This window comes from Myotis nattereri, assembly GCF_964212035.1.
Source record: "Myotis nattereri genome assembly, chromosome: 1".
NCBI lineage: Eukaryota > Metazoa > Chordata > Mammalia > Chiroptera > Vespertilionidae > Myotis > Myotis nattereri.
The window spans coordinates 202,525,003-202,550,713 of NC_138075.1; the positions used below are offsets into that span (position 1 = coordinate 202,525,003).

At 36.6% G+C, this 25,711-nt stretch overlaps 1 protein-coding gene across 1 annotated transcript in view; it reads left to right on the plus strand.

Moving 5' to 3' along the window:
• Window positions 1-25,711, plus strand: part of GABRA2 (gamma-aminobutyric acid type A receptor subunit alpha2) — a 108,310-nt gene that overhangs the window by 62,189 nt on the left and 20,410 nt on the right. Inside the window, exons 4-7 of the mRNA XM_081101970.1 lie at window positions 4,869-5,089; window positions 7,020-7,102; window positions 12,797-12,940; window positions 13,957-14,109. Coding sequence (XP_080958096.1) covers window positions 4,869-5,089; window positions 7,020-7,102; window positions 12,797-12,940; window positions 13,957-14,109 — 601 coding nt within the window. The remainder of the gene's footprint in view (window positions 1-4,868; window positions 5,090-7,019; window positions 7,103-12,796; window positions 12,941-13,956; window positions 14,110-25,711) is intronic.

The following is a 25,711-nucleotide window of genomic DNA, read 5'->3' on the forward strand; positions in this document are numbered from 1 at the left end:
GGTAAGAGTACTATTTCCCCATTATACCCTCTAAGTTATAACCAACTTGCCTCAATCCATTGTATTCTAGCTTTTGAACTCTTTCTACAAAGCTTTCAAGATATTTCAGCACTATTTGACACTATTGATCTCTGTATGCTTCTTAATTTTTTTTTCTCTCCCTCTTTTCCGTGTGTGTGTGTGTGTGTGTGTGTGTGTGTGTTTATGGTTCCTCCTCCTCAATTTTCTAGAGTTTGTTTCTGGTTTATTTTCATTAGTTAATCGTGAAACATGTATATAAATTATTCCTTGTATCTTCACTAGTTTAATTGTCCCTGATAAAAATTATATAATGTGAACATATGTTCAATATATTAGTAATCACATTAAGTGTAAATAGACTGAATTACCATTAAAGGATGGAGATGGTCAGATTCAACAAGAAATCTCAAGATACTAAAAAACTTTGGAATAAATTGGTATCTTCAGAGCATAGTCCCTTATTACAAATGCAATACCATTAAACACCATTGAAAAAAATATAAGTAAAGCAATACATTTGAAAATATAGAAACACACTTTACAATATCTCCTACATAAAGAAAATCAAAAATCAAAATCATAATAAAAATTGAATGAACTATAATTAAAATATTATTAATTATAATTATGATATAGTGATAGTAATCATGACTTTGGAACCAATGCAGAGGCAAAAAAATGATGGGGGGGGGGAACAGATTCATACCTATATTGACACTAGATACATGAGATCTGTGGGGAAAGATGGATGGCTTAATAGAAAATTGTTTTTCCCATTAGAAAAAAAAAGGTTGGATTTTTATTTCATATGATGCAGAATAGTTCCAGGACCTAAATATTAAAAGCAGAACTTTTACATTTTTATAAGAAACATACAGGGATTTAAGGACTTGGCAAAAGTAGGTGTATAGTTATGAATACTTACAACACAGTTTATTCTTGTATTATTATTCATTATTTATTTGTGTTGTTATTATTCTTGTTATTATTTTGTATTCTTACTTATGATTCGTCTTTTAGCTAATGGTGGCAGGCAATTGAACCGACTTACCCACTGTTGTAATTATGATATATTGTATAGCTTATGATCTTGACTAGTATTCTTATTGAGTCTGTGTTTAAAAAAAATACTCCTACATAGAAAATATAAAGAATTTCTGTAACTCAATAAGAAAAAGGCAACCTTAAGAAAACGGAGTAAATGAAATGAACAGAAAATCCATAAGAGAAAACTAGAGTATTTAATAAACATAAAGATTTGTTAAATTTCACTGGTTAACAGGGAAATCCAAATGGTAGCACTAGGAAACATTTCACACCAAGCATCATGGCTAACATGAAGTATTCTCTTTACCCCAAGTTGTAAAGAATCAAGAAAGGTTATACATCGCTAGTGGGTATATACATGTATACACTTCTTAGGATTTAAATTTGACTATATCTTGTTATTTTGAAGATGCACATGCAACACATCCCAGTAACCCAACTTATAATTTACTCTAGAGCAGTAGTGGGCATACTCCGGCCCGTGGGCCAAATCCTGTCAGCTGCCTATTCTTGGGAACAAAGATGTGTGGGAACATACCACTCTCACTCATTTACGTGTTCCCTGTGGGGACTTTCACACAACAGCAGAATGGAATAGTTGTGAAACTGACCATATGGCTGCAAAGCCTAAAACATTTACTCTCTGTGCCATTATTGAAAAAGTTTGCTGACCTTTGCTCTAGACTAACTGTTACACTTTTGTACTAAAATCATGGTGTAACAATTGTTATAGCAGTATTGCTTATAATAGTGACAAACTGGAAATAGAAAAATATTTAAGAGAAAGGAGTAAAGTGAATATTGTGAAATATTCTTCCAATAGAATATTGTGAAATTTCCTATGTAGCAGTGAAAATGAAAGTATGATGAGATGTATTGGCATGAATAAATCCCAACTATGTAATTGAAAAAAGCGAGTGTCAGAAAAATATACACAGTATGGTCCCATTTCTGTAAACGTTAAAAATGTTACACATGATACATAGATGTGCATGGTAAATGGGCAAGTACATGTATGGGTGTGACACACCCCAAATTCGAGAAAATGATTTTCTTAGAGACTAAGGCAGTGTGATTGAGATGAAATAAACAGGAGAGGGAAGGCTTCAATAACATCTGGGATGACATTTCTGCTGCTGATGGTTAAAAGGTGTTTGTAATATTCTTTATACTCTCTTGTATGTCGGAAGACAAAGCAAAATAATACCAACATTTTAAAAGATGATTTCAATTGTGAAAAATTATTTGAGAAGGGGCATTCATGCAGTCCTAATCTTTAAAGAAAAAGCTCTTTCGGGCTCATTACTAAATGACCATACAAATGAAAGCCATGGCCCCTTTCTTGACAATTTGCATTCCCATTGTGAGGCAGAGGAACAAATGTATAATCTTGCCATAATGGAATGCTTTATGAGTAATAAAGATAGATAGAGACCTGACCATGTATTTCCAGGCATTCAAGGGACTGGGAGTGTGGTTGTGAGTAAAGCTCTTGGTTCGGGAGGATAAGGAATTTGCTCTATTTGAGGAGTGGTAAAGTGTGAGGATCATTAGAATTATCTAGAGAACAGCATGAATGTGCCTGGTGAAAGTGGGAGAAAAAGGCTCAGAGCACACTGGATATGTTGGCATGGTTCAACTTTGTTCACTGTGAATGCTCAGAAGCAAATGGTGTTGCCCGGCTGGCGAGTCTCAGTGGTTGAGCATCGATCTGTGAACCAGGAGGTCAAAGTTTGATTCCCAGTCAGGGCACATGCCTGGGGATGACCGGGTTATGGGCTGGATCCCCAGAGGCAGCCTATCAATGATGATCTTTCATCATTGATGTTTTTATCTCTCCCTTTCTTTTCCTCTCTGAAATCAATAAAAATGTAACAACAAAACAGGAAAACAAATGATGTTCTTGAATTGTTTTTTAAAAAAGATCATCTAAAATTTACTGTTTGGAAAACTTATGTGTTTCTTATGTGGTATGTCTGTAGGAGATGATTGCTATAGCAGTGAGTTCTAAAACCAATAAAACATACCATCATTTTACAGAAATGGAAAAATGGAATTGGAAATTTTATAAGAAGATGTTAAATACATTAGTTACCTGGAAAAGTAAATGTCATAGGGATTCACATTCAGTTTAATTTTAGGGAACCACAGTTGGAAAGGAACACCTGTGTAAAAACTTATCATACCCAAGGACTCATTTTTTAATCTAGTTTTTTGTTGTTGTTAATTGAATTTCATCTAACAGAATTAAACCTTTACAACAATGACTAAACCATGGAGAGTGAGGTTAGTTTGATTATGAATTTTCCTCCTAAAAATTAGGAGCACAGCCCAGAGCCACTTTCATGACCTATTCATATGCCATTACCCATGGCTCATACTTATTATCTCCATCCAGTCCATTGTTGAGGGATTGCTGAGAATCATTTCCTTTCATTTGCTTGATTAAGATGTGCACAAATGATTTGATATTTTCATAAGTATTTGAGCGTTTTAATCTGCCCTTTTTAAACTATGTTTTTATTGAGCCTCCTATACACACCCCAATGGGGGGACTGAACCTGCAACCAGGGTATGTGCCCTGACCGGGAATCATACTTATGACCTTTCATTGCACAAGACAACCAGCAACCAACTGAGCCACACTGGCCATGGCTAATCTGCCTTTTTTTACACACACAGTCGTACTTGAGTGAAATTGCCAATTGCTGAAGCATTTATTTTCTTCCATGTGATAACTGTGACATTGTGGTCAAAGGACAGTTATTGAATTTCTCAAATGTGTAATTGAAAATTTTAATTATTTATCATGTGAGTATTTGCAAAAACATAATTGGTAATAATGACAGAAATGTGAACATCCAATAGATTGTCAGTATTAATCACAGTTGTGAATTGTGTAGCTCATCTAAAATGTGTACATTCTATTATGCTGAGAAAGGCAGAGATAGAAAGTGAAAGGCAAGAAGGGAAGGAGGAAGAGGGAGAGAGGCAATGAGAGAGAGAGAAAAAAAGAGAGAAAGAGAGAAAGAAGGAGAGAGAGAGAGAGAGATTCAGCTAAAAAAATGCTGGAGAATGATAATAAAGGAATGGATCACAAACTGATCTGTATGAATAATTAATATTACATTTCAACCTGAAGGAGTTTAATTGTAAATTATTTGTATTTACATACAAAAACAGTAACTTACCAAATGCAATAACTAATAACTTTCAAAGTCTTTTTATTACAACTGATTTCATAAAATAAACTTTGCTAAAATCATTATCCCCTAATGCATTCTTGCTAACAATATGATATCTCACCATTTATTTTAGTATTTTATAAAATAAGATATTCTACTGTTTCTTTGGCAACAGAGATGATGACTCATACAGATCTGACAGTGCGTTTAATACTTGTTTCTTTTTTTTGGCTATGGAGAAGGATCCCTGCTATTTCTTCCTTAAGATAAATGACAAGCAATCCACCCAGACCCTGCCCCAAGCATGCCCCCTCTCCAAGTAGTTCTAAATTACAGGGTGAAGTAAAGCAGTTTGAACTGAGACCTTGTTCAACTGAAAAGACCAGATAAAGTATATTTATTTATTATCTCCGTAATAAAATGTAGTTAATTGTGTAAGTACAAATACTGACAGTGGCAACATTTATTGATAAGAGAAAGGAAGGATCTTTCTGATTCAAAATTTACTTCTATCAATGTATCTTTCCCTCTTTTGAAACTATATTATTGGTTGGAGTTTTGTAGTCCTTGTATCTACATTTATTGTTTCCCTAAGAATGTTATTTTATATTTCAGGAGTATACAATAGATGTGTTCTTCCGACAAAAGTGGAAAGATGAAAGGTTAAAATTTAAAGGTCCTATGAATATCCTTCGACTTAACAATTTAATGGCTAGCAAAATCTGGACTCCAGACACCTTCTTTCACAACGGGAAAAAATCGGTAGCTCATAACATGACAATGCCCAATAAGCTTCTTAGAATCCAGGACGATGGGACACTGCTGTACACAATGAGGTATGTGTGTAGGTTTGCTGTGATGCCTATAAGTACTGAGTAATTCATGTATTAAAAAACTGGCTAACCTGGTTATCAAGGTCAACATTGGCACAAGCCGAACATTGTCATAATAGGTTATTGTAGTAGTTATAATATACTTTGTAATTGCATGCACATTAAAGAATAAACCTGGAATGATAGTTATGAGTTCGATTCTCATTTTAGTGTGTAAAATTTTAAGAATTGCCTTTACTATTAAGGATTAATTTTTGGCTCTTTATCTTTCACACTACATTTTAATTAGGTACAGTATAAGAGCATGACTTCAATTTTTCTTTATACCAGCGTATAATTTTATTTTTAATATCTCATTAGATAACCCATCAAAAAAATTAAGTGATTTTTAAGCAAGCTTTTACTTCATATAATATTTTGTTTCTCCTTATGAAGTTATTTTAAAGAAAACATATTTTTAAACTCAGTTTTTATTTACCAAAGCTTCGAAGTAAATTGGATACCTTAAACATATGTCTTAGATGGAACCATATGAAATTGCCATTTTGTAAATCAATGTGTCATGTAATATCAATTTCACTGATTCAACCTTTAAAAAATTAGCTAAAGAAATATACAGATGTTGACACTATTATTCCATTTTTAACTATTCCCATGAATTCATCTTTTAAAATGTTGATATTATGTAAAAAAGAAAATCATCACGAATCTAATACAATGATGTATATTCTAAAATTAAATGTTTAATAAAGTCTCTGAAGTATGGATGACTTTCATCAGCATTACCCATAGATGGATGTGTCTTACAGGCATTTGATGTATTTATTATTTCATATGAAATGTTAAGTGGTAGATTTCAATTGTGAAAAATTATTTGAGAAGGGGCATTCATGCAGTCCTAATCTTTAAAGAAAAAGCTCCTTCGGGCTCATTACTAAATGACCATTACCTAAAATGAAAATGTTTTCTATTGTTTCCTCCTTTTTCTCTAAAATCTTGAAAAACAGAGGCAGTACTCCTGAGATTTTACACACTTTGATCATTCCTATGGATCAAACAATAATTGGAAATCTGGAGTTTAAACAAAATATAGAAAGAGAACACACATAGTTTTGGAAATATTGCCTGGAGTTATTCTTAAATACTCTCTTAGAAGTATATAATCTATCATTAAATTGTTGATCACATTTGTTTTGCTCATTATAAGAGATTTTTCTGTATGTTTGATTTTAGTTCATGTTTTATCTACTTTACCTTTGTGTGCCATGGAGTACTGAATAACTTTATTATAAATTTGTTTATTACTCTTTATTGTGATGAAGATACTGAAAAAAATTATATATAACATTCATAATTTAGCCAACAGTCTAGTCTCAACAAGCTATTTTTAGGAGATACATCTATATGTGCATCTGTACCTATTTCTATATTTATATTCATGAGTCTAAATATGATACTGATTCAAAGTTTATGTAATCTTGAGGGAAGTTCCTGTGAGCCAATATTGAATTCTTATATCAGTTTTGTTATATGGTTGTTGATGAGATGATGAGAAAGAAAATGACATTGTTTTCATTATAGATATTTTTTCATTTTTTCTCTAATATTTCAAATAGGAATGGTGAGGCTAATGGGAAAATAGCCTTTCAAAATGCAAATATAACTTCTTTACTTTTTAACAAATCACAGACTAAAAAATGGTTAAGTATATTTGTACATAAATATTGTTACTTGAGCTCAGATTTTGTATATGGCTAATGTCTTCTGCCAGATCATCTAAATGTGATAGAATAGAATCAGGTTTCAATGTTAATCAACCAAAGATGCTATAATGAAAGTCCTACCTCATCATTAATTTTGTTGACAACAGTAAGGAGTGATTTATCCTGACTTGCCAACTTATTTAAACAAAGAGTGGGATTTTGACTTTTAGGCTTACAGTTCAAGCTGAATGTCCAATGCATTTGGAGGATTTTCCAATGGATGCTCATTCATGCCCTCTGAAATTTGGCAGCTGTAAGTATGGGATTGGAGTTACATTTTTTGGGTAAAAATTAGCAAGGATAGTCAGCTACACTGCTTAATGTTATAGTTTCTTCTCATATTATGCAATGCTTAATACTTGCCATGTAGGATGCAGAATTAAAGGCATGCTGATTTCCATCACAGAATTGGCTAACCCTATTGTACTCCCAAATATCATTATATTTGAATCATGGTGTTTCATTATCATTTACATTATTGCTAATAAAAAAAATTATATGTCTGCCTAAGTATGTAAGCTAGGTTAGGAGCTCCTTGAAGATCAGGACTATGTCATTTACCTTATTTGCCAAATACTAGCACATTAAAAATGCAGCATCATTATAAAATGCTCCTGCACAGTAACAGAAACCATCAACAAAATGAAAAGGAAGCCTACTACATGGGAGAACATATTTGCCAATGATACATCTGATAAGGGGTTCATTTCCAAAATGTATAAGGAACTCATACAACTTAACAAAAGGAAGACAAACAATCCAATAAAAAAATGGGCAAAGGACCTAAATAGACACTTGTCCAAAATGGACATAAAGAAGGCCAAGAGACATATGAAAAAAATGCTCAAAGTCCATGAAAATGCAAACTGAATGTTTCATTTTTGTCAACTAAGAATGAATTCTAAGGGATAGATTCTATTGTTTATTAAAGTAGTTATCAGCCTGTTGCAAATGGCAGGCACAGATGTTGGATCTATGCAATTATCTTTCTGCTTTCTAACTAATGGAAAGTGTTTTGTTTTTCTTTCTTTCTTATTTTCTTAAAATAAATTTGAAGGAGATGCTGTTGCTGGATTACTACATGCAGGCTCCTTCTGTGTACATGAAATATTTCAGAAATGGCTCTGTGCATTTGACTTTCTTTAGGTCACTGAGGTTATAGCTTGTATGTCAAGCAGAAGCATTTGCTCTCCCGGAATAATTGAAAAGAGGGAAGGTCAAGTCATCTCCCTAGGCCCATGAGGCATTCAGGGCAGGTTCGGGATCAATTCATGGACACTACTAAAGAGCCTCTCTCTGTGTGAACGTGTCCCATTGCATGACCTTTTCAGAAATTTTGCTCTTTCTGGCACCCCTATCTTTGCCCATCCAGGTTAGCTTTTGACTTTTCCTCCTTGTGAATAGAAATGCAGTTCTCTAACATGATTAAAAATATTTCTGACTGAGCAGTCTCCTTCTCCCCACAGACTGTACCAAGAAAAGGGAAGAATGATGGCATGTATGAATGACAAAGCCTCTAATTATTTTGATGACCATAGTTTTGTGGAATAAGTTCAATTTTGTTTTTTTCTGTCCATTCCTACAAAAAGTGTCAGCTCTCAATTTTCTTTGAGAATCTCTTCTTTGTTTAACTACAAAGCCTTCCTTTATTGTCATGGAAACCACCACTTCAATCCTGGCATTTTTCCCAAAATTATTTAAGATAGTCAATCATGTTACACAACGTAAATATGATGTTGAAAAAACTCAGCAGATGTGGCGGAGGAAAACTCATTTGCATTGCATAAGTGGCATTAAAGAGAACATTTTCAAAAGCCTTGATACCAAAGAAAGGGTTTAGTCACGATACAGTAATGCTGGAAGAAGGAAAGGCATTTTCAGTGGACAAGAAAGAGCTAGTAAGACACCAAATATAACTGAGGTGATGTTACCATTCTGACTATGAAATAAATACACCTGAAATTATTTTAAGTGAAAATAACAAACTCTTAGCAGTGTTTCTACAGAGTAGTAGCATGCTTGAGAATATGGTTGTCTGTATCTAGAAGCGATGTGGGCAAAACATAGTTTGTTGTTAGGCATTCTCTGTTTAATTGTTCTTAGGTAGTTTTCTTCATGTTTATTTTTGACACAGTAAATAGTCTTTTATTTATCCTTGCCAATGGGAGCCACTTGATGCATAAATGTTAAAGGAATGAACACCAGAATGTGGACATAGACTCACAGGCCAACTTGAACCGTAAGATGTTGGCACAACAAATATGGCAGAAGCAAGTCATGCCCTTTGTCTGTCTTGTTCCAAAGCCCCTTTGTTTTACCCCCAAATGATGGGCTTTCTGGAACTTGATCATTGTTCTGAAGTAAAAGAAGCATCTTTTCTATAAGTTTATACTTCTGAATTCAGTTTTTCTCCCTATTGCCTCTTATTGTTATATATGCCCTCCCTGAATGGGCATCTCAGTGTATTCTGTGCAGTAGCCCAAAATAAATGGAAAGTTGTCTTTTTGCACAAAAATTAATTAAAGACTATCTTGGGATCTTGTTGGTTACCAACTACTAAGAATTAGTATGCATGCATGCCGGGGTCCAACCCCAGCAGGTCCAGGGGTCCCCAAAGGTGTGGACGGAGTCGGCAAAGAAGGAATGACACGGAGACAGCGTTCAGTTGATCAGCAGCCTAGCCAGGATCTCCAGCCAAGTTCTGGTCTCAATCTCCAGAGAGGTTCTGCTTAGGATCTCCAGCCAGGTTCTGTGTCCATGTTCTCTTGCTAGGTTCTCCAGGTTCTCCAGCCAGGTTCTGTAGCCATGTTCCCTCACTAGGTTCTCCAGCCAGGTTCAGTCACCAGGTTCTAGTCAGGTTCTCTTGCCAATTTCTGTAGTCAGGTTCAGTCCAGGATCTTTTGCCATGTTCTCTCGCTAGGTTCTGTCTCTAGGTTCTGAGGCCAGTTTCTGTCCAGGATCTTTTGCCATGTTCTCTCCAGCGAAGTTCTTCTGTCTCTAGAGAACGTCCTGTGTAGGTTCTGTGCCAATTTCTGTCTCTCTCTCTGTGTGTTCTAAGTTCTGTGTTCTTACATCTGTATTTATACCAGTTGATTCCAATCCTATCAATCCCTATTCCAAAGGTTAGGGCATTTCTTATCTCCATTCCAGGGAGTAAAGATTATGTAGCTTAAGCATGATTGTTCGTAGTTAAAGTGATTAATTACCCACCTGGCACTTAGTTAAGAGGTTTTATTCCCTCCCTAACTTCAGGGGAAAATCCCTACCTGGGGAAACAACCTTTCTCAGAGACCTTGGTTAAAACACATAGTGCCTAGAAGGTGAGCAAACATATTAAGAACAGTATGCCATATATGCCAGGTCCCTTGAAACAGCAAGGATGGACCGGCTCCCGGCACATGCGATGTTAGATATACAGTAGCACTAAAAATGAGTTATTTAACAGAATTAAATAAAATTATTTAAAGAAAATTTAGAGAAGGAATTTATAATGAAATTTGTAATATAAATTGTCTTTATCTCCTTTTATAGTTTCCTGAGAAACGTTGCTATGGCCTCCTGGTTTAGATGTGTGTTAATGTACCAGGGAGTGCCTCTATTCCTCACTGCACAACTTTCTGCTATGTCTTCTGTCTCCAGACCCCAAATTAAAAACAAAAACAAAAACACCCACATATTTCTATACCACTAATGAAATAATCTCTTTTGTATAGAAGACATGGGAAGGATCAGTCATTTTCTTTAACAGATTATTGTGTTCTTATCCAGATTTTTATATTTAATAATAAATAACAATCAAAACATTATGAGCATATTCATTAATGTGGCAAGAATGAGTTGAAAACTTTCGTGTGTGTCAGGCATGGTAACAAGTGCTGAAAGTATAAATGTGAATCAGATAGAGTTCCTGCCCATCTATGTCTCACTAGGGTTTCATTTCCTCTTATTTATATTTAAGAGTAGCATCAGACTCAAAAGCAAAGTTGCAATTACTTTTTAAAAAGTTTATAATTTATTAAGACTCATAACAATTTGAGTATTGTAAGACTTTCTGATATAAAGTAGTACAAGTGATGTGTCTTTGATTTGTTAAATTACGTGCCATTTGAATTTTATTGAAAACAGGGCCATGATGATTTGCAAATGAATTGCTAGTTATCCACATTACTGATGTTACTTATCTAATCTTAGCAGTCATCAATGATGAAATATTTAAAATTAAAAAAAATTGAACCTTAAAATAAGTAGAATTTATTCATATGTAAACTCTATAAATATATCTCTACTATTAAATACACTTATACATAAAGATATATATAGATATATAATATCCTATTTCAAAAATTATGTAATATGATTCATCGTGAATGTAGATGAATACATGTACAATGAAATCAGTGCTTAACAGATATTAACATTTAGTAGCAACATTCAGAAAACTATTAAAAGACCACACTGAGATAAAGATTCAAACTTATATTCTTTTTACTGTTACTGAAGTTTAAATGCAAATGGATTTATGATCCCAAACTTTGGATCAAGGTGAGGACCACCACGTCCTGGATAGTTAAGAGACAGAGATGTTGGCAGAGACAGCTGGTCCTTTCTCTCCCTTCATTGAGAATATGAGCAGGGTGGTGAGTTTTGCTCAAGGTCTAGAAGCAATTGAAACAGCTGGTCTTTTCTCTCTGTTAATTGAGAATGTGACCATGGCACTGAGTTTTGCTCAAATACCAGAGGTGACTAATATTTCAAAACATTCTCATGAGCAAAAGTGCATAGAATTTCTTCACAAGGTCAGTAGAGGAGCAAGAGTTATCTGTTTATTCAATTGTGGAGAGACTGTCTGCATAGAGAGCTCAGCTGCTCCCCCACCAGGACATATAGGAGCAAAGGAAATGCCAGGGTCATGGGACAGCTAAAATAAGGCATGCTGCCTGCCCTCTGGTTCTAGAGTCATCTCACTTGTGCTAAATTCTTCCTTGGCCAAATAAAACAGAAAATTATACCTGGTCTGTATGTCTTTAGTCTTTTCTTACCAATCCATAACTTACCTGAAAGGCGATGAAAGTAGAGTCCAGTGAGATCTGGGTGTATAAATTAATTTTAAAATGAAAATGTTGCCCTAACTGGTTTGGCTCAGTGGATAGAGCATCAGCCTGCGGACTGAAGGGTCCCAGGTTCGATTCCGGTCAAGGGCATGTACCTTGGTTTTGGGCACATCCCCAGTAGTGGTTGTACAGGAGGCAGCTGATCAATGTTTATCTCTCATCGATGTTTCTAACTCCCTAACCGTCTCCCTTCCTCACTGTAAAAAAAAAAAAAATCAGTAAAATAAAATAATAAAATGAAAATGTTTTAAAAAGCATTTACAACTTGAGGAAATTATATCGTCCTCATTTATTTTACATGTTTTGCAATAATCAGTCCTCATCTTTCTAATGAAATGCATTGTATCATGTATGATAGCTGTCATTTAATTCTTAATGAAATTAATTTATGTCTAGAAAGCAATATTATTTTGGATTATGATTGTCATTTCATGAGTGAGTGTTATTTCTAAACTAATTACCTGAGCCATGGCATTCATAATCTGTTTACCACAGTGACTTCTACCACCTTGAGCCTATGGGAGATGTTTTTATTATCTCAAGGCCCACTGATTTTTGCAGACTCTAAAGATAAATGTGTTCTTTACCCCTCAAAGTGGTTGCAAAGAAAATAGTCTCATGATCTTGTTTGTCTCTCGTTATTTGCTTCACACCCTTCATATTGAAGCTGTAAATTTCAAAGGCACGTTTTACTCTAAAAAATATGATCTGTACATATCAAAAATGATTTATTTTAGTCAATAATTATTCTATGAAGTATACAACTTTTGATGTTGCACTTTACTGATGGTTCTTACCAAAATGATAAAACAGATCTTTTTTCTGATCTCCTACAGATGCATATACAACCTCAGAGGTCACTTATATTTGGATTTACAATGCATCTGATTCAGTACAAGTTGCTCCTGATGGCTCCAGGTTAAATCAGTATGACCTGTTGGGCCAATCAATTGGGAAGGAGACAATTAAGTCCAGTACAGGTTAGTAAAATAAGTCTAAAGAAAAGTTAATTAAGAAAATTAATGGGTTAAAGTCGTTGGAAATGACCCAGTTTGTTTAAAATCTTTTGTTCTTGAGGTCCAAGAGCTAGCATTATAGATTGTGCATGAGGTTTTGTGTTGTTGTTTTTTTAGAAATTCAGAATCAAAGGCTTGATCCCTTATAAATTTAGGATCTCTACTTTAACAAGATTCCAAGGAGATTCCTTAGGTGTGCATTGGAGTTTGAGAAACACTGGTCTAAAATATACTTCATATTAAAGAAGCGTGTATCTTCTCAGTCAAGTCAGTTTTACCTTCAAATAGCATTACCGCTCCCTTACTGTTCCAATTCCTTTCCCTTTGTTTTAGATATTTCAACTCTTGATTACAAATCACTACTGTGGGCCTATGTGAGGAAGCTGATGTGCTTTCTAAAGGCCACTCTCCTCTAGGAAAAGGCAGCTGTGTGGCTTAATGCGCTTCCATCCAGCAGATGTAAAACCAGGGAGCAGGAAGGAAGGCAGTGAGGATGGGATAGAACTGACTGTAGAGAATGAGAGCAGAGATACAACACTGAGAAAATCAGAATTGGTGACAGGGTCAGCAGTGGGAAATCTGGGCCAGAAGACCAGCCTTGGAGATGTGGCTAGCGATCAATCTTTTAGAAAACCAGAGAGACCTGAGCTTGAGGTTGGTACCGGTGGGGATGAGGGACCTGAGCGCATTTATTGATCCTGTACTCCTTTGGTCAATAAGTATGACCTAGGGAGAAAAACAGATGCCATACCATACACATGCTGAGCAAGTTTCTTGGGAATATTAAAATCCTCTTTTAAATACTCTTGCTGAGCTAAGGAGGCATTTAAAAATTATAAACTTCTCATGTCATACATGTGATAGAGGATTTTTTTTTAAATCAGAGACTGTTCTTTCTCTAATCTGTTCCATTTCCATTTCCAAAATGTGCGAACTATTGCCTATTCCAGTTCCTTAAACTTCTTACCTTATTTTTCTAGGTGAATATACCGTAATGACAGCTCATTTCCACTTGAAAAGAAAAATTGGGTATTTTGTGATTCAGACATATCTGCCTTGCATCATGACTGTCATTCTCTCCCAAGTGTCATTCTGGCTTAACAGAGAATCTGTGCCTGCAAGGACAGTATTTGGTGAGTGAATAACTACACGCTCGCTGTACAGCACATTATGTTTCATTGCGTACTTTCAAAAGCATTCTCTCTCTTGGTACTCACACCAGTAGTTTGTAGTGTGTGGGGCAGGGGGTATTTGCTTCATGTTACAGATGAGGAAACTGAGGCTCAGAAGGTAAATTACAGAGTCCTTGGTGCTCATCTATAATAATAAAACTGTAATATGCTAATTAGACCAAACATCTTTCTGTATGTCCTTCCAGACGACATACTGGACAAAGCCAGGGCGGGGAGGGAAGCCCGGGTCCTGGGTGCCAGAGGGAAGCCGGTGCTGGCAACCGGAGGAAGGAAGGCCTACTCTTGCACAAATTTTGTGCATTGGGCCTCTAGTAAGGAATATGAACAGTACTCAAATCTTCTGGAAGTACATTCAGTCTACTTTCTGTTGAATCATTTTGCTTCTCAGCATTTGTCTCTCTTAGTATAAATAGAATATTGTTAGAAGTTTTAACTTAGAGAAGAACAGTAGCACACTTATGGACGCTATGTTTATTTTTTTTGTTTGTTTTTAGATAAACAAAGATGATCTTAGGACTTTAAGTTAGAGACTGAAAGAGAGAAAGAAACTCATCTCATATACTACATTAGTGTGTTTACTTGCGTATTTAATTTTCTTTAAAAAAAAATTATGTATGTTTATATTTAGTCCACACCATATTTCCAAAAAGATGTGAGATACCTTAAAATGTATAAACAAGAGATTGTAAATACAGTTTTACATGATGCAAAGAAAACTAAAGGCCGAAAAGTAAAATAAAAGCAGAGATAGGTTATGTTGCCTGAAAGACTAGGCATAATTAACCAATATTACAGATGAGGAAACTGTGTTGAGGAGAGCTTAAATGACCTTTCCAAGTAAGGTTAGGCTGGGACCCAGATCTAAATTTCCTAACTTTTAGCCTAGCACTCCCTTCTGATACACTAGATGCCAGGGCAGGAGAGACGCAGAGAAAGCAGGATGGTTCATTGTAAGCTTTTTTTGTCTTGAGGTTCAATTTCTTCTGCTGCTTGCTGGCTCCCCAGCGCCCCTGCCAGAGCTGATGCCGTCATCCACTGCCCCACCCCATCCCCAATGAGTCTCATTAAGACTCGCTTCTTAAATAGCATAGTCATTCTATGCATTCATCATGAAAATCACCCAATTGGGTTTTTAGGTCCCTCAGGGACTAATTCTTGGCCAACTAAGGACCAGCTGAGGCAAATCATGGACTGAAGAAAAAAATTTTAGGGAATGATGTTCTGGCCTCAATAAAATAAAGATCCTTCTAATAACAGGCCTGTCTCTACCCAGAGTGGGCTGGGTGTGTGAGGGGAGGCATGGATGGGTAGCAGGCTGCCATCTCTGCAGCAATTCCCACACGGGTTTTTTTGGTTTGTTTTTTTAAAATGCATTTTTATTGATTTCAGAGAGGAAGGGAGAGGGAGATAGAAACATCAATGATGAGAGAGAATCATTGATTGGCTGCCTCCTGCAAACCCCACACTGGGCATCAAGCTGCTACCTGACCAGGAATAGAACTATAATCTCCTGGTTCATAGGTAGACGTTCAACCACTGTGCCAACACCCCTCTACTCCCCCTCCCATCCTGGGCCCCATACAGGTTTGGTGCCCACTTGTCAGAGACAGGCTGGCCAGGGGTCTCCTTGGCCTCTACTGGTTGGATCAGATGTCTATGATCTGCTTCCAACACCTCCAGATTTTAGGGAGACTTTTGTATTGGTGTTTTCTCACAGACTTTTACTATGCATAAATATAACATAAGTAAATGGATATTAGCTTAAAAACCAATAGGTACATTTACACAATGGACCACAGCTCGAAGGTACAAAAGAAAGAAATCCCACCACCTACAACAGCATAGATGGGTCTGGAGAGCACCACACCAAGAGCAATAAGCCAGCAAGAGAGACAAGCCCCCCACGACCCCACTCATGCATGAGATCTAATGAACAAAACAAGCAATAACCTCATTAAAGCTCTTCCCATTCCAGACCATAAAGTATTTCCCCCCTTAGTATTAGACTTATGGTGGGAATGGCCATGCACCAGTAGATGCCTGTGGCAGTCAGGCCCCCGTGGCTGCCTCTCCAATAATTCCCAGCTGAGTCGTTGCCTCTGGCGATAGTAGCTCCTCTAGAGACAGTGCTGGATGGAGCTGCTGCCAGTCATGATAGAGGCTACCTCTCCCCACAGAAGCTGCCTGTCGAATAGTGTCTTCCTCTTGTGATGCTGGCTGCCTGGTCTGATAGTGGCTGCCTCTCTCGTTGGTGCCTCTGATGATAGCTCATTGGAAGAGCCTTTGGCTGCAGATCAAGAGAGCTCCGGTTCAAATGTAATTTTCTTCATTTAAACCAAGCAGGAAAATTTGGTGACTGCTCTTCGGATATATGAGCTAGGCCGAGCACATTTTGTGATAGGATAAATTACTTTTCTGTATTTGGATCACTCAGTCATTTAAAAAAGTTTCACTGAGGATTTGCTGTGGCAGATATTGCACCAGGCCCTAGAGTAGAGGGCAGCAAGATAAGCCAAAAAGATAATGGCATGGCAAGGTGAAGGCACTGTAAAAGAGGCATGTGCAAATTGTTACAGAAAACAGCAGCTTGGATCTAGGAGAATTGATTCAGTAGCTGAGATAACATTTGAGCTAAATCTTGAAGGAAGAGTAGGAGATTCCCAGACAGATGAGCTGGGGCAAGAATCTTAAGCCAAAACTGATAGATTGTGTAATGACATGACATCAAGGAGTGAAAGAACATAGTGTGTTTAGTGACCCAGAGTCCATGAGATACATACAGATGGAAGTGTATAAGAAAGTGTGTAAGTCATGTCAATACAAGTTATCTTTATCTTATAAGCTATAGGAAACCACCATAGATAGTGTTTTGAGAAGATAGACATGTGTAAAAGTCTTAGAACAATCTTGGTATTTAATACATTCTACATACCGGTTAGCTATTCTTATTCTAAATGCAAAAAAATCAGTTTGATTCTCAACAATGAATAATTCAAAAGGAAATTAAGAAAATAACCCCATTTACAATAGCATCCAAAATAATAAAATACCTAGGAATAAATTTAAGCAAGTAGCTGAAAGACCTGTTCACTTAAAACTATAAAACTTTGCTGAAAGAAATTAAAGAAGACCCAGTTAAAGGTAAGATATCCCATGGTCATGGATTTGTAGACAATACTGTTAAGATGAGAATAGTCCTCAAAGTGATATATAAATTCAATTCAATAACTAACAAAAGTCAAAAATGACCTTTTTTACATAAAGGGCAAAAGCTGATCCTCAAATTCATATCCAACTGCAAGGGGGCTCTAAATAACCAAAATAATATGTTTTTTCATTTTTTTAATTTTAATTTTTTATTGTTGATACTAATTCAGATGCCTCTATTCCTCCTCCTCCCCTGACAATATTAATAAATTAAAACAAAGTTGGTGGACTTTCCAGTTTCAAAACTTAGTATGAATCTACCTTAATCAACAGTGTCATAGTGGCATAGTCTTGGGTATATATATCAATGGGATAAAACCAAGAGTCCAGTAACAAACTCAAATATATATGGCAAATTGATTTTCAACAAGGGTGCTATGAACATTCTATGGAGATGTAGAGGTCTCTTAATCAAATATTGCTGAGACAGTTGGAAGACCATCATATGTAAAAGAATGAAGTTGGAACCCTACCCCACTCCAGATTCAACAATACACTCCAATGGATACAAAACTTTCATGTGACATCTAAAACTATAAAACTATTAGAAGAAAACATAGGGTAAATCTTTATGACCTTGAATCCAACAATGGTTTCTTAGATTTGACACAAGAAGCACGAGTAACAAAGAAACAATAGAAACATTTAATTAAATTAAAAATTTTGTACCTCAAAGAACATTATCAGCAATGTGAAGAGACAACTTACATATGGTTGAAAATGTTTTTCAAATCATGTATCTGACAAGGATTTTATATCCTAAATAAATAAAGAACTATTACAACAACAACAACAAAAAGACCAAAAACTAGATTTCAAAAATAGACAAAGAATTTGAATGGACTTTTTGCAAAAGAAAATATATGAATGGCAAACCAGCACAATAATTAAAAACAGAGAAGAAAATGACAGAATTGATATTCCAGAAAGACCCAAATTTATATGTAAATGCATGACAAGTCAGACAAAATAAAATAAGTTACTTGTTTGGTCAATGTGAGGAAAATAAAATAAAATTCCATTGAGGTAAATAGAGATTTTGTAGCATGAAGCACATAGATGAATATGCTAAAAGGAGCAAGTAGAGGACTCTACCTGTCTGTAGAGGAGAGTTAAATAAAAGAATAAGTGTTTAACTTTGAATCAGCAGAATGTGTTAGCATCAAGGCTGCTAGGTTTATCTACATCAAATGTGCAAATTTTTATATAAATTATTTATAATATAAGTTTAAGGGTCAAAAAGTCATATTTTCATGCAAATTTAGGCTGTTAGTTGGTAAAATTATCCTTAGTATTTTCTCTGCAAGTTATTCTGTGTAAGCTTGTTATAAACATAATTCCATGTGACGTGTGTGTGTGTGTGTGTGTGTGTGTGTGTGTGTGTTCAAATAAAAGATAAACACAAATTTTATTTTCTGTTTAGAATGGGATTTAAAAGATGCTTGCCTGAGCTCCCTTTTTCTACAACCATATTCCATTCTTTATTGTTTTCTTTCTCCTTTTGAGCTTGACTATCATCATCTGACTGATAGATCGCTGTTACCTAAGCAACATTTCTATTTTCTCCAAGACTCTCTCTCTAATTTCCCAGTCATGTTTACAAGCTCATGAGAGATCACTGAATCACCTGCCCTCCTCCTGCCTCCAAGGCTTTCTGTGATGAGTAACCCACCCCAGGAAAAAAACTATTACCGTTAAGAAATTAATATGCTCTGGGAGACAGATGTCAAATTTCTCAACCTTTGAGGTCTGGCTTCATGCTGTGAATAGAATAAGAAAACAGAGCAAACAAGACAGTAAGCCGAGGAGCTGAAATTAGAATGTGTGCCCCTTGATACTAGAGATTTTCCTCCATTGTGTTGGGTTTTATCTTTTCCCTTTTCGTATATTGCATTCATTTTATGGTTGTCGATCCAGCTTGATATATTTCAAAAGTATTTCTTCAAAAGGGCTGTCCATGTATCTTGCAATGATGAAAGCCTACTTTGAATTTGAGTGTTCATGCTCAATTCGTTCGGCATTAACAAATACTTATTGAATGGCTATTTTTATCAGCACCGTTCTAGCTGCTTGGGATATATCCTCGAGCAAAAACCAAAAGCCACTTCCTTCCTTATACCGTAGTTCAGTGCTTCACAACCTTCTGGCCCTTTAAATACAGTTCCTCATGTTGTGACCCCCAACCATAAAATTATTTCCGTTGCTGTTTCATAACTGTCATCTTGCTACTGTTATGAATCATAATGTAAATATCTGATATGCAGGATGGTCTTAGGCGACCCCTGGGAAAGGGTCGTTCGAACCCCAAAGGGCTCGCGACCCACAGGTTGAGAACCGCTGATCGTAGCTGCTCTCTGTTGCCAGTGACATAAGAAAGCACGGGGGAAACTTTTCACTGAATACTTCAGGTTTTGTGTTTTCAAGGCTCCTGTGAATGAGCAGAATGTTGACAATGAACAAACCGACCTTCATATTTGCATAGACATGTGGATTCTTTTGTGAAATTGTGGCTGCTGTCTCTCAGTTGTGTCACATCCTTCAGAACTTTATGTAAATAATAATCATAAAGAACTTACCAATGATATAAGCCAAACACTTCTCAAATTTACAGAAAAGTTAACACATGAATAAGAGACTGTCACTTACATTTGAACATATGGACATTGTATGTGAATAAATTTATATATGATAAATATTTCCTGTTATTTTTGTATTAATATTACGGGACAGAGATGGAACAGAGATGTTTTTCTATTAAAAACTAAAATAAAATAACCAACATTTCTTAGGGTATAGCTTTGGTAGGCGAGTACAGGGAGGTCAAATGCTTTATGTTGCCTACTAAGTTCCTGGCTGTGAAAGGGCCTAGACGCCTGTCTTATATAAATTTTGAAATAATCAAAACTCCAAAAGGGATATTTTTGGATTATTTATTTTTCTTGTTAGTTCCATGGATAAATATGACTGTTTATACCAGGGGTCCTCAAACTTTTTAAACGGGGGGCCAGTTCACTGTCCCTCAGACCGTTGGAGGGCCAGACTATAATTTAAAAAAAACTATGAACAAATTCCTATGCACACTGCACATATCTTATTTTGAAGTAAAAAAACAAAACGGGAACAAATACAACATTTGTATTTGCATGTGGCCCTCGGGCTGTAGTTTGAGGACCCTGGTTTATACCATGGATTCCAAAATATAGTAGTGGCTTAAATATAGAAAATGGTGTTGATTTTTTTTTTCCATGTAAAAGAGGTCCACCAGTAGATAGTCCAAGACAGGTATGGCAACGCCGTGGGCGCAGGACACGCAGTCTCTTTCTTTCCCCTTTGGTAGCCTTAGCATGGAGTTTTGTGTCATGGGCCAAAAAGACTGCTGGTTCCAACGGTCACTTTCATACCCGCAAAACAGGAAGGGATAAGCAAAAGGGCAAAAGACCTCTTCCGGCTCCTGCTCACCGTAAAAGAGCTTTCCCAGAAGTCCCTCCCCCCGATAATGTCTATTTATATAGCATCAGCTGAACTTGATGTCATAACCAGAAATTCTGAGAAATTGCCATCCTGAATAAATTCAGTGTTCTAATATTATGGATTGACTAAATAAGAGATTGCAAGCTAGTGGTTTCTATTACAATAAGAAAATGATTTGTTTGCTGCAAGGCCTTAAATGATTAAAAGCACATATGTTGGAACCAGAGTATTTGGCTCTACTACTATCAAATTATGTGATTTCTGACAAGTTTCTTAACCTCTCTGCACCATAGTTTCACCCCTCACTAGAACTATGACTATAATATCTACTTTGCGCCCTGACCGGTTTGGCTCAGTGGATAGAGCGTCGGCCTGCGGACTGAAGGGTCCCAGGTTCGATTCTGGAAAGGAGCATGTACCTTGGTTGCGGGCACATCCCCAGTGCGGGGCGTGCAGGAGGCAGCTGATCGATGTTTCTCTCTCATCGATGTTTCTGGCTCTCTGTCTTTCTCCCTTCCTCTCTGTAAAAAATCAATAAAATATATTTTAAAAAATATATCTACTTTGTGAGGTGGTTTAAAAAATAAACACATACACGCATTTATACTAAATGCAAATAAAAAACTAAAACTAATCCGGCACATAGTTAATGCTGTGCAATTATTGGCTATTATTATTAGTGTTTATTACCTAATACTTAATTCTCTCTTTCATATCAAGAAATATGTAAAGGATGGTTAGATCTCTTTTAGTTTGAATAGCAGTAATCATTTTCAGGAGCAATGAAGGCTAGAAACTATAGGGAAGACATCACTGGGCAGAAATCTAGCTCCTTTGACATCATATCATCAGCGTTTGGTTTGTTTGAGGGAATTTTAGAATCTTTGACATTTCTTTAAAAGTAAATTATATCATTGTGTGTTCAATTTTAGTCAAGACTCCTTTAATTATCGTGAAATGAAACCCAAGTCAAACTGGCTTCTGCCTCTTTGTGAACTTCATTCTTAATTAATTATATAGATATTCACAAGAAACACTGTCTTAGATGTGCATCCCATATCAAAGTTTCATAATTGAGGCTTATTGGTTGGTCAAGAGTCATTTCTCACCCCTGATACCATCCTCATGGCCAGGTACACACTTTTAGCAAGTCTTGGGTTACAGGCCCACTCTGAGTCAGTAGGTATTGTGACATGCATTCTGAAAGTGGAGGATGAGTAGTTCCTGAAGGAAAGGATAATTGAAGACTTATTAAATGGGAGTAACTTCTCAGATATCCTCACCCTCTGATCTTGTATATCATTTATATTTCACTTAGCTCTGTGATAATCTGACTTCTACTTCATTGTGAAAATTGAAGCAACTAGAAAGAACTTCTCTAGAATCCCACAACCTCATCTTCCCAAGCTTCTATACCCACAAATTCTGCTTGACTATGTTTCTATGTAATGCTGACACATTCGCTAGTGCATTAGAACATATATCTTCTCACCCGCTGAAAGACATTATTCCAGCAATCCTCCCCCTCTAATGTCATCAGTGTCTGTGATCCTTACTTAATCATCCCTAACGGAAATACAAATATGGCATTATTCACCAAATTCTCAACTCAGATTCCCTGACTCTACTAATTCCTTGGCTTCCACTTAGTTTCTTCACTCTCTTTTTAAGCAGGTTTACTTGAAAGAGTTTATTGTACCCAATTTTCCCCCTCCTATGATCTTTTAAAACCATTCTAATCAGGCTTCTATCTCCCTGACTCCACCAAAACTGTTTCTGTTGAGATCCTCTGCATTGCTAAGTCTAATTGCCAATTCTCAGATCAATTTACTTGGCCTATCAGCAGCCTTTGATAGAGCACTCCCCTTCCACTAACTGAAAATTTCTTGGAAAGTATATTATTTGGTTCCCATGAAAACCACACACTTTTGATTTTTCTCTCCCTTCTCATGCTTACTCAGTCTCCTTTGTAGGTTCCTACTCTTTCCCAGACTACTTAAATGCCAGAGGGCACCAAGGCTCAATATGTGGCCATTCTCTTCTCTGTACTCTCTACTTTTTTGATTTCATATTTATCATAGCTTACTACAATTTTCATGTGCTAATTACCAAATTTATAGTTTCTGTCCAGAGCTCTTCCTTCAACTACATACATATACATCTAACTGTCCTTCCTTACATCTCCACTTGGAATCCAGTAGGCATTCAAATCCAATATGCACAAACCGAACTTTAAATATTCTTCTCAAAATCTAGTCCACTTGTAACCTTGCTTGTACCCTAGATTGAGCCCTATCATCTCTTCATGATCACTGCATGTCTTAGTCTGTGTGGGCTGCCATAACAAAACACCACAAACTCCATGGCTTAAATAACATACTTTCTCTCCCTCCCCTCACAGTTCTGGAGGCAAATAATCCATAGTCAAATAAACCAATCCATCAGGGTCCATTTCCTATGAGAGCTCTCTTCCTGGTTTGCAGATGCTTTCCTTCTCATCATGTCCTCACACGGCCTTTCCTGGGTGTGTGTGCACCCTCAGTGGTGTGTATTATTACAAGGACACTAATCCTACTTAATCCTATTGAATCAGGGCCCCAACATATGACCTGGATTAACTTTAATTATTTTCTTAGGGCCCCCATCTCCAAATACAACCACACTGGTTGTTAGGGCCTCAACATGTGAATTTTGGAGGGACACAAACATTCAGTGCAGAGCACTGCACTAGACTCTAAAGTGTGTCTTGCTCCCACCCTTGTGCTAGTTTGTTTTCAACATGGTAGCCATAGTGATCCTTTCAAAATGTAAGTCAGCTAATATCACAGGCATACAGGCATACTCCAAACCCATTGGCTCACCAATATACCCAGAGTCAAAGCAATGTTTCTTCAGAAGTCAGTATGTTCTATGCCATATGAACTCCCTTCCTCTCCAAGCTCAACTTCTGCCACCTTGCCTATCCCTCACCCTTCCCCTGACATCCACACTGACCTCCTCATTTCATGAACATGCAAGGCACTCACCTATCAGCTTTATCTGTTTCCTCTGCCTGGACTTCTCTTCCCCCAGAAATCTGTGTGGATCATTCCGTTACTTTCTTAGGGTTCTCTCGATTGTCATCGTTTCAAAGGAGGCCTTCCTGACTATCTAACTCAAAATGCAAACTGCTACCCAGTCCCACCTCTTCTGCTTCCCTTGGTCCTACTCTGTTTTATTCTTCATTGTCTATATGATCTTCTAATATTTTATAGGAAAATACTCTTTTGTTTAATTTGTCTTCCTCATTAGAATTTAAATTTCAAAAAAGGCAATTACATTTACCTTTCTTTTAAAATGAGGGACAATGAATCTAAAGACCAATTATCAGATCAATTTACTTGACCTAATACTGAGACGATAAGTAAGTAAAAAGAAAATGATTTTATATAGACAGATTCATAGATGGATAGATAGATAGGTAAACAGATAGATAGATTAGATAGATATTTTAATAGAAAGAAATGATAAACGCATACATTTGTGAGTTCAACTAGATTTAGGTTAGCAAATCTAAAACCATATAGACTAACAATGTGGGCAAGTTAATTTCCTAACTCTCTTAATTGCAGTATCAGAGTGTTAGTTTCAAAAAAAAGTTTAATAGATATTAGACAAAAAATAAACAAAAATTATCCATTGCAATAGGTTAGCCAACTTTGAAGTTTAGAGGGAACATAATGCAGAGGGCTGCAGTGGTATTGACACCAGCTATAAATTAAGGGGGTTCCCAGAACTATCCTCGAGGTTGATAACATACTATAAGGACTCACAGAACACACGGAAATCTGTTACAGGCACAGTTATAGTTTATTTCAAAGAAAAGAACGAGATTAAAATCAGCCAAGGGAAGCAGCACATAGAGTACACTCCAGGCAGAGATCCAAATGCAGAGCTTCCATTTTCTTCTCCCCATGGAGGCAGGGTCAGCATTACTTTCCTGGCATTGCTGCATGACAACACACACAGAATATGCCCACCAGGAAAGCTCATCTGCACCTTGCTGTCCAGAGTTTGTCTTGGGCTCTGTCGTTTTGGACACTATTACTGGTCTTATAGATGACCTCAGCCCCTCAGGGGGTCAAGCTGATATGTCATGATCTAAAAACTCCACACTAAATCCAGTTGCTGCTACCTAGCTGGCCCAAAACCCCCAGGCCAACAAAATTGTAATATAGTTAATGTGTTTAAAGTGATGAATTCATATACATTGGGAAAGGATTCTCACCATAGAATTGATTAGCACACCCATCACCTCACATATTTACCTTGTTTTCTTTTTCTTTTTCATGAAAACACTTAAGTTCTATTCTCTTAGAAAATGTCAATTACACAGTATTATCAACTATAGTCACCATGTTATATATAGATCCTCAGACATTATTCATCTTATAATTGAAAGTTTGTACCCTTCTCCCAGCCTCTCCATGTTTCTCCCATCCCCATTGTACTCTCTGTTTTTATAAGCTTGTAAATTATACCTCAACAAAGCTGAAATAATTGAGAGAGAATCAGAAAGTAACCTGGGCGCAGCTTTAGCCTGCCCCAGCTGAAGAGTTGGGGCAGCCTTAGGAGGAGACACACATGGTTTTAACTGGAAAGTAGAGAGAAGGTGGCAGCAGGAGCAGGATGCCTGGGTGGTACCAGGATATGAAACCAATGAACAGAAAGCCAGTGCAGGGCAGACACAGTCTCTGCAAAACTCATCCAAATGCTTATCTTTCCAGAGACCTGGGCTGCGGAGTGCTAACAGGCAGCACACCTGGCATCCCAGAATTGACTTTGGCACTCGGCACCACATGCTGATTGGCAAGCTGCCAGCCCA